Source organism: Folsomia candida, unplaced genomic scaffold (genome assembly GCF_002217175.1).
Source record: "Folsomia candida strain VU population unplaced genomic scaffold, ASM221717v1 Fcan01_Sc004, whole genome shotgun sequence".
NCBI classification, from domain to species: Eukaryota; Metazoa; Arthropoda; class Collembola; order Entomobryomorpha; family Isotomidae; genus Folsomia; species Folsomia candida.
Genome location: NW_019091196.1, coordinates 2,236,982 through 2,253,447, shown reverse-complemented (window position 1 = coordinate 2,253,447; position 16,466 = coordinate 2,236,982). Strand labels below are relative to the sequence as shown.

General features: G+C 36.5%; 1 protein-coding gene and 1 long non-coding RNA gene across 2 annotated transcripts in view; one reads left to right on the top strand and one right to left on the bottom strand.

Annotated features, from left to right (window-relative positions):
- The first annotated feature begins 290 nt into the window (after positions 1-290).
- Positions 291-16,466, top strand: part of LOC110848299 (aminopeptidase N) — a 34,106-nt gene continuing 17,930 nt past the window's right edge. The window contains exons 1-8 of the mRNA XM_022095479.1: positions 291-614; positions 5,574-5,701; positions 5,825-6,055; positions 9,021-9,063; positions 9,764-9,967; positions 10,550-10,581; positions 11,055-11,152; positions 12,958-13,076. Coding sequence (XP_021951171.1) covers positions 291-614; positions 5,574-5,701; positions 5,825-6,055; positions 9,021-9,063; positions 9,764-9,967; positions 10,550-10,581; positions 11,055-11,152; positions 12,958-13,076 — 1,179 coding nt within the window. The remainder of the gene's footprint in view (positions 615-5,573; positions 5,702-5,824; positions 6,056-9,020; positions 9,064-9,763; positions 9,968-10,549; positions 10,582-11,054; positions 11,153-12,957; positions 13,077-16,466) is intronic.
- LOC118435305 lies at positions 14,712-16,447 on the bottom strand. The gene is made up of 3 exons (XR_004834673.1): positions 16,023-16,447; positions 15,758-15,923; positions 14,712-15,659 (listed from the first exon to the last, which is right to left on the bottom strand). It is a non-coding gene; the product is annotated as an uncharacterized LOC118435305 (long non-coding RNA).

The window sequence follows — 16,466 nt, the reverse complement described above, 5'->3', positions numbered from 1 at the left end:
CCATTCCTTCATTCATTTTATTCAAAATTCACAGCATTAGATGAATTTCTCAACTTTCCCTATGTATTAAGCATTGAGCAAAAAACGAATGATGAAAAAATACTCATTCATTATTCATTCACACGAATTTAATAGATATTCATTCAATATTCATTTGTTAAAAAGCCAGAATAAAATATTCATTTAATATTCATTCAATTTTTGAAAATTGAACGAATAATTTATTCATTCATCATTAAATGAATGAATGTGAACATGTATGTTTCAGATCGGGCTCACCCAACATCGGGATGACTCAACCGCCAGAACAACTCACCATGGACGACCCGACAAAGGGCAACAAGTCCAAACTTCCCCGCGGAGAATGTCGCCTTTCTTTGGCAGCAGGATTCGGACTTGTCCTTCTTGCCGTGGGGGTGGTCGTGACCGCCGTTCTGGTCACCTCTCACTTGACATCTTGTGCGAATGGGGGCCCACTTTCGAAGAAAATCGGTCCAGCGAAAGCGGTCAAGGTAGTAGACGTTCGACTTCCCACACATTTGAAGCCACTGTATTACAAAGTGGACTTGATTCCGTACGTGGAGGAAGCCAAGAATTTCACAATTGATGGAAAGGTATGTTTAGAAAATTGTATAATTTCTTAACCTCTGTATGACCACAATTCTCGAAAAGAAAATTCCCTTGAGTAGGATATTGTTTTCATACATATTTACTATCGTACTTACAATTCGATGACGCCAGGGGTCTCGCTCGGATTTTGATGAAACCACGATAATTTTGTAGCCTTAGAAAAATAATTAAACTCGTGTTTCAGGATTTTTCATAATGCTCAGCTTAAGGCGGAATAGCATGCTGGCTGATGCGGGGTTTTTTGTTTGAATTGTTGTGTCTCAACTTTCCCTTCCTCCATGTATTCAAATGGCGATTTTGAAAAATGTTCACCGCCTTTCGTTTTTAACAATATGAAGATATTAATGCACCTAAAAATCGGTAATTTTTAGGCTTACATAGTTAGGAGATAAAAATTTTGATTTTTTTCTTCAACAAGAAGATAAATATAAAATAGATGAAAAATAATCAATAAAATTTAAATATTTCCTCATTGAAGAAAAAAATCAAAATTTTTATCTCCTAACTATGTAAGCCTAAAAATTACCGATTTTTAGGTGCATTAATATCTTCATATTGTTAAAAACGAAAGGCGGTGAACATTTTTCAAAATCGCCATTTGAATACATGGAGGAAGGGAAAGTTGAGACACAACAATTCAAACAAAAAACACGTGATACAATGCCACGTTAAACAAAGTTATGGTTGAAGAGGTCGTGGGCGAGAATTTTCATTTTCACCGTGAAGTTTTTTTCGCAAGGGAGACAAATGAAAATTCGTTTTCATTTTTAATTCAAATTTAATTTTTCAAAATTTTCAAAATTTATTTTAAAATCGGAGAAAACCACATCATGCCCACGCATTGAAGTTTAATTCGAAATTATGATGGAATCCGTAAGCGAGAATCTGTATTTTTCTCCCTCGCGAGAAAAATGTCACGGTAAAAAAAATGGAAATTCTCGCTCACGTTTTCCATAATAACTTCCTTTAAGCTGAGCATTATGAAAATCCTGAATCCTGAAGCACGTGTTTAATTATTTACCTAAGGCGACATGGTTTCGTCAAAATCCGAGCGAGACCACTGGCGTCATTGCATTGTTGGGAGGAATGACCCTCAGATTTGGGTGCCCTTTGCATGTGTTGGAGTATCCTATGAGTCTACTAAAACCCGGAAGTGGTTTGATTCTATGGCCCCATTTTCGTCCGCCACGCCCCTTTAAAGGTCTAAAAATCAAGAAAAAGACCTGTTTTCATGTACTTCAACTGTCACTATAAATCTAATTTTGCTCGAATTTTGATAAAATTTACATTTTTGTGATCCCAGATACTTGTGTGATCATATCCAATAGCAATCTCAACCCTTTTGAAATTTTGAATTTTTTCTAATATTTAATTCATGCACAGTTTTAAAAATTTAAAAATTTAAAAACAGATTAGATTGCTATTGGATATGATCACACAAGTATCTGGGATCAAAAAAATTCGAGCAAAATTGGATTTTTGGTGGAAATGGTGGAAAATGTGCCCTCTTGCGCATTGCTGAATTTTATTGTCAAAGTTGACGTGATTTCTAAGCAACTTCCCCCGGGCCCTTAATGTAGTTTTAATTTCTGTTTAATTTATTTTTCACTACATGCTAAATAAATTTGATTAAAATTTACTCAAGGTTGAGTAAAATTTGCGATGACACAACTGGTTGTGTAAAATTTACCAAATCAAAGTTAAAATTGATCCAACGTTGTAGAAATTTCGCACAAACTTGAGTAAATTTTTACTTTGTTGAGTAAATTTTGCACAATCAGTTGTGTCGTCGCAAATTTTACTCAACTTTATTTAGAGTGTACACACTAAGACATAAATTTATGGTAAATTCCTTTAATTTTGATTTCGTTAAAAATTAATGTTATGTCAACATTTTCGTTTTATTTTATTTTTCGTTAATTTATAGTGCAATTCTGGTTTCGTTTATGTTTTGCTTCATTCTTAGATGAGGCTATAGTTACTGCAGAAAAAAAATCATCTAAGTAAGCAATCACTACGGTTTTGAAAAGCTTAATTTTTTCAGATCTAGGTCAATTTCCATCAGATTTTAATGAAATTAGTGCCCAGAGTTAATTATGGGAAATTAGAATTGAACTGCCGAACGGGAGCCTAAAATTTTGACCTGTTTCTGAGATATGGAACAAAAACGCCATCAAAAATGTGTTTTTGGGAGATTAGAAAAAAATGAAGGCATATATGATAAATGTAAATGGGAAAAAAGTTGATAAATATTTTTTAGAAAAATATAAAATTAAAATACCCAAAATCGGTTTAAAACTGAGAAAGTTTTGATGGTGGTCAAAATATTACCTCTCCCACCACCACGGAGTTTAGTTGCTAAAGGTGCGTTTATGCTTCACGTCATCGTCACGTCCTCCTCCAAATCCGATTTTTTGATTGGTTAAAATTTTTAATTGTCGTAGTGATAATTTAGTTCAGCCAATCAAAAAATCGGATTTGAAGGAGGACGTGACGATGACGTGAAGCATAAACACCACTTAAGGCCCACCACTAAGAAAAGTGATAATTACGAATAATATAAGGGCGAAACCTATTTACTTATGAGATCGTTATGTCCGTCCGTCCGTCCATCGGTTCGATAATTCTTAATAATTCGTAACGGATTTTGAACGCTGAACATGAACAGTTTTGATATGCAACACCCCCGGAATAATGTAGAGGAGGTCAACGGTCACATATGTTGAAACTATAATTATATAAAATTGTCGTTCCCAACATATGTAGTTTTGATCTTTCACCTCGTCCTCGCGATCATAAGACCAAGAATATTGACGGCGTTGAATTCGACGTGAAATTTCCTTTAAAATCACACCCAATATGAAAATTAAGGTTAAGCTTAATTTTGGACCACAGCCTCTAGCGCTCATTGAACATACATTCATATAGAAGATGCAGTGTATTAAGAATGCATAAGCCACGTTGAACAGCCAGGACCAATAATAGAGGACGGCGTGGTTTTCGACCCCTCCCACCCAGCGCCAGCCAATCAGAAAATTTTTTGTATTTCAATAATATTAATTATGTCTTTTTTAATTTTCGGAGTTCAACTTTGTCAAAAATGCAGTAATTTGTACATGTTGGACGCCAAAATCGAAGAAAATGTATATTTGTGATTGTTTAAAAAGTTGAAAAAACTTAGAGGTTATGGTGAAAAAGTTGGAAAACCTCGCCGTCGTCTGCTATTGGCTCTTAACGTGGCTTATACTTCCTTATGGAGTCAAACCTTCTAGGTCTCCTTTAGGAGGCTTATCCACTTTTCTCTGTCTAGCGCTGTGGGGAGCGGTCCCATTAGCCCTATTATCGAACTCAACCGAGATTATTTTGGAGATCCGGATAACCATCCTGCCCACAGACAGACGGACGAACAAAACCATCGCAATATGCAGCTGACGTTACTTAATAAATTACTATCAATGCGATTAAAAACTATTCAATAAAACAAACCCAAAAAAGGAAAGCTTAGATGAGACTAAGAAGTGCGATAAAAAGTATTTAATAAATTTCTTCTCCGTGAAGGATATAGAATTTTAATATTTACAGCATCAGCGCCCCATTTCATTCACTATCATATAAATATATACAAATATACAATAACTATCAAATTTCAAATATGATGTAGCGAAAAATATTAAAATCATTTATTAATTGTTCTTGTCACTAAAAAATTTTGAATGCTTGCAATTGTACTTAAAGTTGACACATGATACACACGTCTTACCAAACAGTCTACTACTTTCCCCAGTAATATGTATATAATACATGAACATGTTGCTTATGTGATTTAGTCAGTTTAAAATGGGGCGCTGATGCTGTAAACATTAAAATTCTATATCCTTCACTGGAGAAGAAATTTATTAAATACTTTTTATCGCACTTCTTAGTCTCATCTAAGCTTTCCTTTTTTGGGTTTGTTTTATTTTGCAAAGTTGACATCCAGTCAACTTTTTTCGAGTGAAAATAAAGTTATTTTTTTAATATTCACTTTTTACTATAAATTGGTATGGTGAAAAGTAAACCAAAAAGAAAGTAAAACTTCAAGAAAACGAAACAGAAAATAATACTCTAAATAGGACCAACTCCTTAAACCAGCTATTTCGAAAAATTTTAAAGGGACCAACTCCTTAAACCAGCTATTTCGAATAATTTTAAAGGGACCAACTCCTTAAACCAGCTATTTAGAAAAATTTTAAAGGGACCAACTCCTTAAACCAGCTATTTCGAATAATTTTAAAGGGACCAACTCCTTAAACCAGCTATTTCGAAAAATTTTAAAGGGACCAACTCCTTCAACCAGCTATTTCGAAAAATTTTAAAGGGACCAACTCCTTCAACCAGCTATTTCGAAAAATTTTAAAGGGACCAACTCCTTCAACCAGCTATTTAGAAAAATTTTGAAGGGACCAACTCCTTAAACCATCTATTTAGAAAAATTTTAAAGGGACCAACTCCTTCAACCAGCTATTTCGAAAAATTTTAAAGGGACCAAATAAGGCGTCATCCACAGTACACTCTAAACAATTTTTAGACAAATCGTCACTCGTGGAGGTACTATCAACTATAGGTAGTGCTTTATTTTTAGGAGACGTTTTGTCACCAGTGGGAGATAAGTCAAAAACTCATGCACCAGTGACATCCTCATTTTAAAAAATTCAATACTTTTATGTAAAAAAAATCATATGGTCCAATAAATATGTTAAATTCTTTAATTACGACGTCACGTGTGTTTGGTACACGAGTTTTTTTAACTTATCTCCCCCTGGTGACAAAACGTCTCCTAAATCATTTACCCAAAAATATAGCACTCAATATAACTATATCACCTCCGCGGGTGACGATTTGTCTCAAAATTATTTATAATGCAGCCTTAAATTTCTAAAAGAAAATAAGCCCTCCCTCCACAGGTGTGGATTGATATTGACTGCCTCCAAGCCACCGACAAGGTCACCGTACACATCAAAAACATCACCGTGACCGAAACCAGCGTCAGGATTTATGAGATCCACGAAGCACAATTGTCCCCCTCTGTGACGTAAGTGCTACAATCCATTTCCCCGAAAAACCATGAGTACGACATTGCCCGGGACTTTTACACCGTGACAATACCAAAGTCCCTCGAAGTGGGGAAGCTTTACCGGATTTTTATCCCCTTCAGTTCCCTCATTGCCGACAGTTTGGGGGGATTTTACAAATCCTCGTATAAAGATGTGGGCTCAAATGCAACGAGATATTTGGGGACGACCTTCTTTGAACCGATCGACGCGAGAAGAGCGTTTCCTTGCTTTGATGAGCCACAATTGAAGGCAAAATTCGAAATTAGTTTGGCAAGAAGGGTTAACATGAGTTCCATTTCAAATATGAAGAAGCTCAATCGGACGGAACCAGTGTAAGTGAAATTATATAGTTTATTTATAGCACAGGGTTGGATATTCAGGTATAGACCATCAGAATACTATAACATATAGAAGACGGAGGGTAGCCACCACCATGGCCATGCATTAGAGGCGAGGGTATGGATTTTGTCGGGTCCATACACTACCGGCCGGGTATGGGTAGGGGCACAATAATGGGTCGGGTAGGGTAGGGTATTTAGAATCTTAGAAACCTAGGGTCGGGTAGGGTAGGGTATTTAGAATCTTAGAAACCTAGGGTCGGGTAGGGTTTTCATAGGGGTTCCATATCCTACCGTCGGGATTTCATCTTGTCCCGATCTTATACTGTACAAGTCTACAACCGGCTGCCAAATAAAATATTTTTGTAGCTGCTCACTTGGTGGCAGTTGCTACGTTATCCAGACTACTTGAAACTTAAATACTTTCCGACATGGGTAAATTTTATAATTACTTTGATAATATGAAACTTATGATAGAATGCAAGCTAACTATTGTCGGTTCTATCACAGAACTTCTAAGCTTTTCTTCGGATGAAAGTGATTAGTTAAATTTAGCAAACATTACATTAATTAAATATTTCATCTGCGCCGAATGTAGAAACTGGGGAGTTTTTACATTACATCTATTTTTGCAGTGTAAATTTTTCGTAGGGTAGGGTATTTCAAGAGCCCCAAACCCTAGGGTATGGGTAGGGTGGGCACGATAATGGGTCGAGCAGGGTAGGGTATTTAGAATCTTGGGTAACCTAGGGTCAGGTAGGGTAGGGTTTTCAAAAATCATACCCTCGCACACCTCTATCATGCATGCAGGCCTTAATCTCCTTCTTATGCACCGCTGTTTATACAGAGGTGCATAAGAATGGAAATAATTAGAAAATAATTTATATTTTGCTGGAATCCGGGATTACATTAGCTGAATATTGAGCGTACTCACGTCAAACTTCGCATATCTCGCATATCTCGCAAATTGAGCATAGCAACATAACTTGCGAAGTTTTGCGAGATATGCGAGATTTCGCAAAAATTTTGCTGGAAAACCATGGGATTTTTTTTCGCAAATTTACCCAACAATTGGGCATGTTCTTATTTCGCAAAATTACTTCGTAAACTCATCCTCATCATCGCTAGCAAGGGAAATGAAAGAAATCCATGGAAACAATACCAAAATGGGTGTTTTTCTGTAGATTTGCGAGATAAGAGAGTTTTGCGAAGTCATATTTTGCGAATCCTCTCACGACAAAAATATTTTGATCTTCGCAAGTTTGCTAAATGAGTTGCGATGCGAAATAAGAAGTTGTCGTGAGTACGCCCATTATTTACCACTTGTTTATTTCTATTTTGGCGTAAAAATCATTCAATTTAGTGGTTTCTACAGTTCTCGGTTTTCACCGAACCGACGGTTTCTGTGCGGTCCTTTCTGTACGGAGAACCGAACCGACCCGAAAATTTTATTACCGGTTCGGTTTCGGTTCCAAGTTTTTGAGGATCGGGTGGACCGAACTTTTAAACTCAATTTGCAGGTTTGTTTATATACGTCGAAATGAGTCAAGCACTATTTCAGCAAAAATACGTCAGTTAGCATTGTTTTTATTCCATCTTATTATAACATTACCGGTTGACCCGGAACTGCCGGTTCGGTGACGGTTTAAATTTTAAAAAAGTTCGGTTCGGTTCTTTAATTTCGGTTCTCGGTTCCTTACCGGTAGTGGTCTCAATATTTCTCTGTTCAGACCGAACCGAACCGAAACCGCAGGTTCCGGTTGGTACTGAGAACCGAACCGAAACTTTTATTACCGGTTCGGTTCCAGTTCCAAGTTTTTGAGAACTGACCGAACTTCTTAACTCAATTTGCGGGTTTGTTTGTAAACGTCGATATGAGACAAACACTGGGCCTCCTCAGACAGATCTCAAAAATTTCGCTTGCTTCGCTTGGTTAGAAATTTCGCTTGTGTTAGCGAAGGTGCATCATCACCGTCACTCGAACAACCAATCAGAGCTCGCCATTCTAAGCGAGCAAAAATCTGGGGAAGCGAGGCTCCAGAGTAGAGTTAGTGTCGCTTACTTTTTTGTTCCTCATCTGCTGCTTGTGAATTTTAAAATTCGCGCACAGTCTCACCTTGTCTGTTTGTCTCTCTTTGCTGTAGCAAATCTTTGGACGAATTATTAACGTAGGATTAGGTGACTCATCGTCATAGGTCTAAAAATCTGAACATTTTTACGCATTTCTCCGTTCTGGGAATTTATTTTTAAATTCTATTCCATTGGTAGACCAGGTCAGTACCAATTTATTAAAAATATGCACCCTAGATTCTGACAAGTTTTGAAGGAGGAGACCCAATTTTTCTGAAGGTGTTCACTCTTTTTGGGTCTCCTCCGTCAAAACTTGTCAGAATCTAGGGTGCATATTTTTAATAAATTGGTACTGACCTGGTCTACCAATGGATCTGATAGAATTTAAAAATAAATTCCCAGAACGGAGAAATGCGTAAAAATGTTCAGATTTTTAGACCTATGACGATGAGTCACCTAATCCTACGTTAAGCGAAAAGAGTTCAGTCAGACTTGCTTCGCTAGTTCGCTTAATGCAGCGAAATTTTTAACCAAGAGAATCAAGCGAATTTTTTGAGATGTGACTGAGGAGCCCCACTATTTCAGCAAAAATACGTCAGTTAGCATGGTTTTTATTGCATCTATTCCATCTTATCATTACATTACCGGTTGCCCCGAAACTGCCGGTTCGGTTTCGGTTTAAGTTGGCAAAAGTTTGGTTCGGTTCTTTAATTTCGGTTCTCGGTTCCTTACCGGTTCCGCCCAAGAACCGGACCGTTGAGACCACTACCAGCTTTACGCTAACCTACTCTGTAAAAGTAAATCCCTCTACTTAAATATCCAACTCTGTGGTCTCTATCTATTCTGACATGAAAGGACATAAATCTACAATATTGTCACTAATTGTCAGGCAAGGGATGGAAGGCTGGCTCTGGGATCATTACGACATTTCCGTACGAAAGTCTCGTTACTTTAACAGAGGGTATTCATTTCGAGTTGGTCTAAAAATAAGAAATTTCAAAAAGTCCAAAAGGCTATAAACTTCTTTGGAAACTGGAGATTTATTTATTTCTTAGATTTTCCATACTTATGAAAACTATTTTACGAACTAAATATTTAGCTAATTTCACAAAATTTGGAATTTCAAGAAAGTTACATATGTTGTGATGCGAGAATGAAGGTATTCATTACGAGTTCGCATGTTCGCATCTCAACATAACTTTTTCGAAATTGTGAATTTTGCAAAGCAACGAAGCGAAGACACTTCGCAAATGAAAAAATTTGGAAAACTTGATTCAAATGTCCTGAATTTTTCTAAGGAAAAGATTCATAGATTTCTATTAGTTTTCCATAAGTTTTGCGTCTTAAATTTACCAAATGAGAAATTTCAACAATTTTAAAAGGCAAAATTTCGGTAACCAATTAAGGACTTTTCCAGTTACAAACTTTTCCATATTTGTGAAAAAAAAATTTGCGAACTAAATACCAGCCTTGTAGGAGAAAGTTGGCAAATCAATTTTTAGGGCAATTTTTTTTGCCAACTTGTTTTTTTTTATTTTTTGCGAACCTTGCTGACGAGACGATGCGAACTCAAAATGAATACCCTCAATATAAATACTTCTCGTGGTGAATGTCCACCTTAATTTCACGCAGGTGCCAATGTCCACATATTTGGTCGCATTTGTTGTGTCTGATTTTGAAAATCGGGTAGCAAACGGATCCTTGAGTAGACCCGAATTTCGTGTCTGGGCTCGAAAAGAGGCAATTAAGCAGGCCGAATATGCGAGGGATATAGGGCCCAGAATTCTAGCATTTTACGAAGCATATTTCGATATTGAGTTTCCTCTGCAAAAACTGGTGAGCAACAGAACTAAGGGAACGTCCATGTAATACGTTATGAAAAAGATGGGCAGTTTTGTATCCCCTACCCTATCCATACCTGTTCACCTTCATTCATTTTATTGATTATGATTGTGAATGAAAATGAATTCCCTATTATTTGAATGAAAATGACTGAAGGATTCTGTCAGTCCAGAATCTGAACTTTAGATGAATGACCGTGAATTATTTATTTCAATTTTTATTTATTTATTTATTTCACTCCTTTCATTTTTACCCTATCCTTAACACAGGGTAAAGTAAGAAATGAAGTGAAATGAATTTGGGAGAAAATGACTGAATGTGAATGAAAATCTTCAGTCAGAAATCGGGATGACTGAGTTTTGAATGAAGACTAAATTTTTGAACTGGTGACTGGGTTGCCCCAATCTTTCTCGTGTTAAGCTTAACATGAGTAGGATGGGTGGGTGGGTGGACTAAAAATCGGCGTTTCTTGATGACGTAATATATGCACGTTCCCAACAAGATTTATTTTAAACATACATATCATTAGTACGACTTTTATGTATAATAAATAATAAATATGTTAATTCTTGTCAGGATATGATTGCATTGCCAGATTTCAACCAAGAGTGAGAACTTAAGGTTCCCTTGTATGCGGGTTCTGAATTTGAGATTTTGCGTCTCAACGGCAATTTTGAAACGTGTTAATTTCCGTTGGGTTTTTAAAAAACCAAGTTTTTATTGTATTCAAAAATGTATTATTTTGAGGTTTGCAAAGTTGGTAAGAATTTTGATTTTTTTTCCACGAGAAAATATTTAATTTTTATCTATTTTATTTATATTTTCTCACGGAAGAAGAAAAATCAAAATTCAAAATTCCTAACTTTGTAAAGCTACAAATTATTGATTTTTAGAACTAATAAAATCTTAATTTCGTAAAAAAACGCACGGATTTGATGATGAGGTTTAAAAATCGCTACTTCTATAAAACGGGAAAGCTGAGACATAAAAATCCAAACCGTATACAATGGAACCTTAAAAATCTATTTGAATACCAAGAATAGTATAAATGTGTATATTGGTTTCATTTTAACGACTCTAGGGCTATGGAAAACTGGGGGCTAATCACTTACCGAGAGTCAGCAATGCTTTACGATCCTAGAGTTACTTCAGATCGTGCCAAAATAAATGTCGCAACTGGTACATACACTGTTAAAAATCTGGTAGAGTCGCATACAAACTCCGTGCTGGTATTGATTCGGTGATAACTTCCTACCAGATTGGTAGTGATTTGTTGCTGAATGGTAAATTTTTTATTATCGCAACATTACCAAGCGGTAATGATCTTGAATACCAGTACAGGTAGAGTCGTATAATGTACTCCAGTCAGTAATGATTTAATACCCGTTTTCTAAGAGTGTACATATTCGGGACTGTGCAGAAAGCACGGGGTTTGTATAAGATGGTGGGGACATCAAATATCCGAGGGACATTGTCCCACGCTTCCGCGGCCACGGTCAATGGACCTCATTTGAAATGGCCTGAAAAAATATGGTTCTGCATAAAAATCATGCAGCCAACAGCCTTGATATTTGCAACGGAGAATACATTGTGACGAATTATGCCTTCCCGACCTTAATTTCGACACAATTTGCATATCCAATGCAATTCCCGGGTTCTACTGCTATATTATGCTGAGAATGACACTATAAAAATGACACCAAGACAGATTTACAATTGACAAGCCCCAAATGTTTATTCCCACTAGACTCAATTTAATAACGTGGCTTGGAGGGAGGAGAGAAAAATAACTAACTTGACCAAATACATAAATTGTCACTTCTCGTGACCAAACAAGAAACCTTTTGGTGCTGGAGAGATGACTCTATCAGCACATTACCCGCATAGGATGACCTTTTGCGGTGCCCTAAAACATACCCTTTTGACCTTTTCTTCCTAATTATTTCTGCCGCTGTTGTCGCTGGAACTTCTTCTCCAACACGGCAGCAGCACGAATCTTGCAGTCTTCTCTCGACCGAATCCAACGACGAACTGAACTGATTTTTGCTCGAGCTCGCAGTTTTATGCTACGAGCCAAGAGCATTCCCATGGCAACTCAATTTGCCCCAAAACTACTTTACAACAAATATAAAATAATATTCTCTCCCTTACAACATAAAGCACTTACAATGCAAGTCTTTTACGTGTACAACTCAGATCTGGTTAGGACCAATTTTGTTTTGTTCACCACAAAAAATAAGCGTACCCGTATTTTTTCATTTTTCCTAATGCGTTAATTTGAGCGCGGGGCGCGAATTTTAAAACATTTTTCAGCCAAAACCTAGGTGTTTAAAAATTTTGTAAATTTTTGAATTTTAGCCCGAATTCAAAAATTCGAAAACATGTCTCTTAAGAATGAGTTACATGACTTTTGAAAAATCCAATTGTCTCGAAATTTGATTTTCAAAATTTTCTTGCCAGTTTTTGAAATTCATTACAATTATAAACTCTTTCAAATTTTTAATTTTTCAAAAAATAATCCATTTGGATTAACATTGTAAGTTAACACGTCTTGCATGTCTTTCGTACGTGTTAAAAACAACACTTCTTCTAAATTTAGAACTGGTGTTAGAACTGGTAATACGCTCAGCTCATTATAAAGTGTGAATATTATTGCTTTACACTCAAAATGGAACATTTTTTCAAGCTACACCAGGATTTTATAGCCAGTTATATTAAAAAATCAAACTAAAAATTAAAGTCACATGACTCTTATCTTTCCGTTGAAAGGCCCCTATTGAAGAAAAATATTGGCGGCAAATTTCCCACGTCCACCTCCGAGGAAATGCGAGAAAAATTTAACTTTGCCGCCAATAATTTCATTCAAAGGATAGATAAGTGTCATGTGACTCCTAATTTTTTACTTGATTTTTTGACTTAACTCGCTATAAAATCAAGGTGTAGCTTGAAAAAAGGTTCCATTGTGAGGATTAATGTACTTCCAGTGATCGCGCACGAATTAGCCCATTCGTGGTATGGAAACCTGGTGACGATGAAGTGGTGGAGTGACTTGTGGTTGAACGAGGGGTTTGGCCGTTATGTCGAGTACATTGGAGTAAATCATGTAAGGAACTAGTTACGCAATGCAGATCTATTTATTAAGGTAGCATATCTTCATCATAGAGTTTTTCTTAGTCTCACGTAACGCTTGTTCAATGTCTTTAATAATAATAATAATATGATTTATTGCATCATAGCCAACAGCCTTTCCACATCATGAATGGTTACATAATATTGATAATCATACAATCGTAAAAATGGATAAAAATTAATTATTATTGGTCGGAACATACCCGGTGTGCACAGAGAATACGTATCGAACGCGATATCAATTCGACGGCCGAGTTCGATTCGCTTGCGTGTTTGTCGCCTCGGAACTTACGGTCCGCATGCAAGAAACGAATCTGAGTCGCATGCTAGGAACGGTGGCAGGTCGAATGCGAGACATCGAATTCGTTTAGTACATGGGAAAATGCATGCGTTTCTCATACTGTTTGTTGACTGTGTTGCTAATGCGGTTTTCATTCGGACATAAGTACTCAAATTTTATATTTATTCTTTTTATTTTATTGTATGCAAAAGTGGAATACAAACAACTTTGTCAGATAAATACATTCGAAAATATGTACATACAATATCGCTTGCATTAATAACAATTGTAAACTTATCAGAAAGCTTCTCTACCACAAAAATTCCTAACAAAGAACTATCCATAGGATACTCATCTAGTTTACTACGAATTATATATTTTTGTGCCTCAAATCTTACATTCTCATTTTTGCATTTAGTAAGCAAATTTGTTAAAACTAATATATCTCCTGATTTATGCAAGAAGCAATTGTCACCTATTTTACACGCGTGTTCAAACCATAGTGAATTATTTTTGTCAGGTTCTTTATCTTCCCTTTCCAAACTTTGCATTTCCAAAACTCTTTTTGCAACCTGTTGCAGTTTGAAATTATGCGAATGCAACATGTGTTTGATTTTCTGCATGAAGTTTTCAAAGGGGAAAGTACTTATGCTATCAAGATTCCCGTAATTTACTGCATCGATATTTATGTGTAAGAGATTGTGCACATTGTATATTAGGAACTCGCGTCCATAAAGTGCACAACAATTTTCAACAAATTTACAAAGATAAGATTTTGCTAAACTGTTCCACTCAGGCTCAGAAGCATTAAAAGATAACAATATGAAAATGGCACAGTGAAATAACAAAAAACATTTATATTGCTTTCTATCTATTATCCCTTTTAAAGCAACAACTCCTGTATAAAGCAGAAAAGTTCTAAACTCCGTAGCTTTAAAGTGATCAATTTCAACAAGAGACCTTGGCTTTCTTTGAAAGCTTGAAGGAAAGAATGGTCTGAGTCGAAGTAGACGTTTGGATATTAATAAAACGTCCCTACTTGGTAATCTATGTGGTAGCTTTCCTTTTACCCACATCCTTAGTAATTTTCGGGTTACGCCCAAGCACACCAGGTGCATGTAATCCAGAGGTACCTGACTAACTAAACCAATTGAAATACATTTTAGTATTGTTTCCCCATTATGATGATCCTCATCGATCATTTCTTCAAATGACAAATCAGATCGGGGATTGCAATTTGAATCATGGTAAATTACCCTACCACTCCACGTACCCTCTTCATTACACCGTTCACACCCATAATAAGCATTATGTGCTTTACAATTTTTCAGAAAACTGCGAGCTGGAGCATCAGCAAGAATGGCAGAAATTCGAAAAGAAAATGGCTTCCCAGCAACAATACAATTCTCTTCCAATTCTTTGCATTCTTGCACAAAGGGTTGAAGGAACTGTTGGTCGGTAGGTTTAGAATTTCCATAATACAAAGCAATAACAAATGGAGTTTGGCATTGGCTTTGATCAAGAACTCCTAAAACAGGCCAGAATTGTTTGTTATTGCTTTTGGAGACAGGTATCCCATCCACTCCAATCCTTACGCTAAGCAATGGATGAGGTACCTGGTTCTGAAGCTTAATATGTATTGGGGAGCTAAATTGTGACAATGGACGAAGACCAGCTAGAAAACGATCTGTTACGCCACTCATAATACCAAAATAGACAAAAGACCCACCACTAGCTTGTTGAACATTAACCAATCGAGTTGTTTCCATTAAAGTCCTTGGATCAAGGGGTAAATCGCAAGGAATGTTATGACCATGTATAATTTTTAGTAAATCTCTAAGACAACTGTGGTTTACATTATGCTTTAAAACCCAGCTCCTAATTTCCTGGCCAATAGGGACAATTGTTTCTTGTGACATATCGATATACAATTCGTTTTCGTCTTCTATATTAATATTAGTTTGTGATGAAGCTAGACCTGAATTTAAATGATTTACATTTTTATCTAAACAATCTGTATGAGAATAACAATTAATATTCCGTGTATTAGTATTTGTACTTTTAAAACTATTCGCGCTCGGGGCACCTCGCATTTTTTCTAACAACCTCTTCAGTTGTTCTCGTCGTTTTCGTTGTTGGGAACGGAGAGACTTCGCGACGCGCCCAGACATCTTGTTTCCGCCCTCGAGTCGCTTTTATTTTTGACCCATTTCTTAATTGCAGCTTCCGCCTTTGCAGTTGTAAATTGCTCACCACCACTAGTTGCCCGAACACTACCTAAATAGTTAATAAATTATTTCATTATTACTGACCGTAACATTATTTATATTATCCTCATTAGTTTTTTATAAAATAGAAGGTAACTGCCTGCTTACTATTGATCAAATCTATAAGCCCGGAATCACGAAAACCACGCAAGACCCCTTTTCCCACCCCCGTTAAAGTTACAATTTTGGCAATATTCTTAGCAAACAGATAATCCAAAACGCGTTTGCTTATCTCCTCGGAGTTTGCTCCGCCCAAAATCCTTAGTTTCGCAACCTAGTTAACCGTTCAAAAATATTAAATAAATTTTTCAGCCCGTATCACCAAATAATTTTCCGTGTGACATATCATGTGCCGCAAGTTCAAACAGCTTACCAACTTTATTTTGTTCTCTCGAGTTTTTATCCACTCTGACAACTTGTCAAAATTCTCAATAGTAGTCACAGGGAGAGTTGGGTGGTCGCATGCTATCTCCTCAACTATGCCACCTACGAGGTTCGACCGCCGCAGCAATTCCTCCAAATTCCCGTTAATTTGTACGAGGTTTTCCGCCACTGTCAATTGTAAATCTGTAAAAGGAGAAATTACAAATGGTATTTGCAAATTTGATGAGGCACAATTTTAACACTCATGTTTACTTTTAAGCTCTGTTTTTATGTTTTCAAGTTCTTGAAGGGGGACGACAACATAATTCGAAACATCATCAACTACTTCTATTTGTCGCTCACTCGATCCACCCTCCTGGCCATTAATCTCCACGTTGTCGTCGTCTGGTGCAGTATCTGTATTTGACGGAATCTCGGATTCTAATCGAAAGCA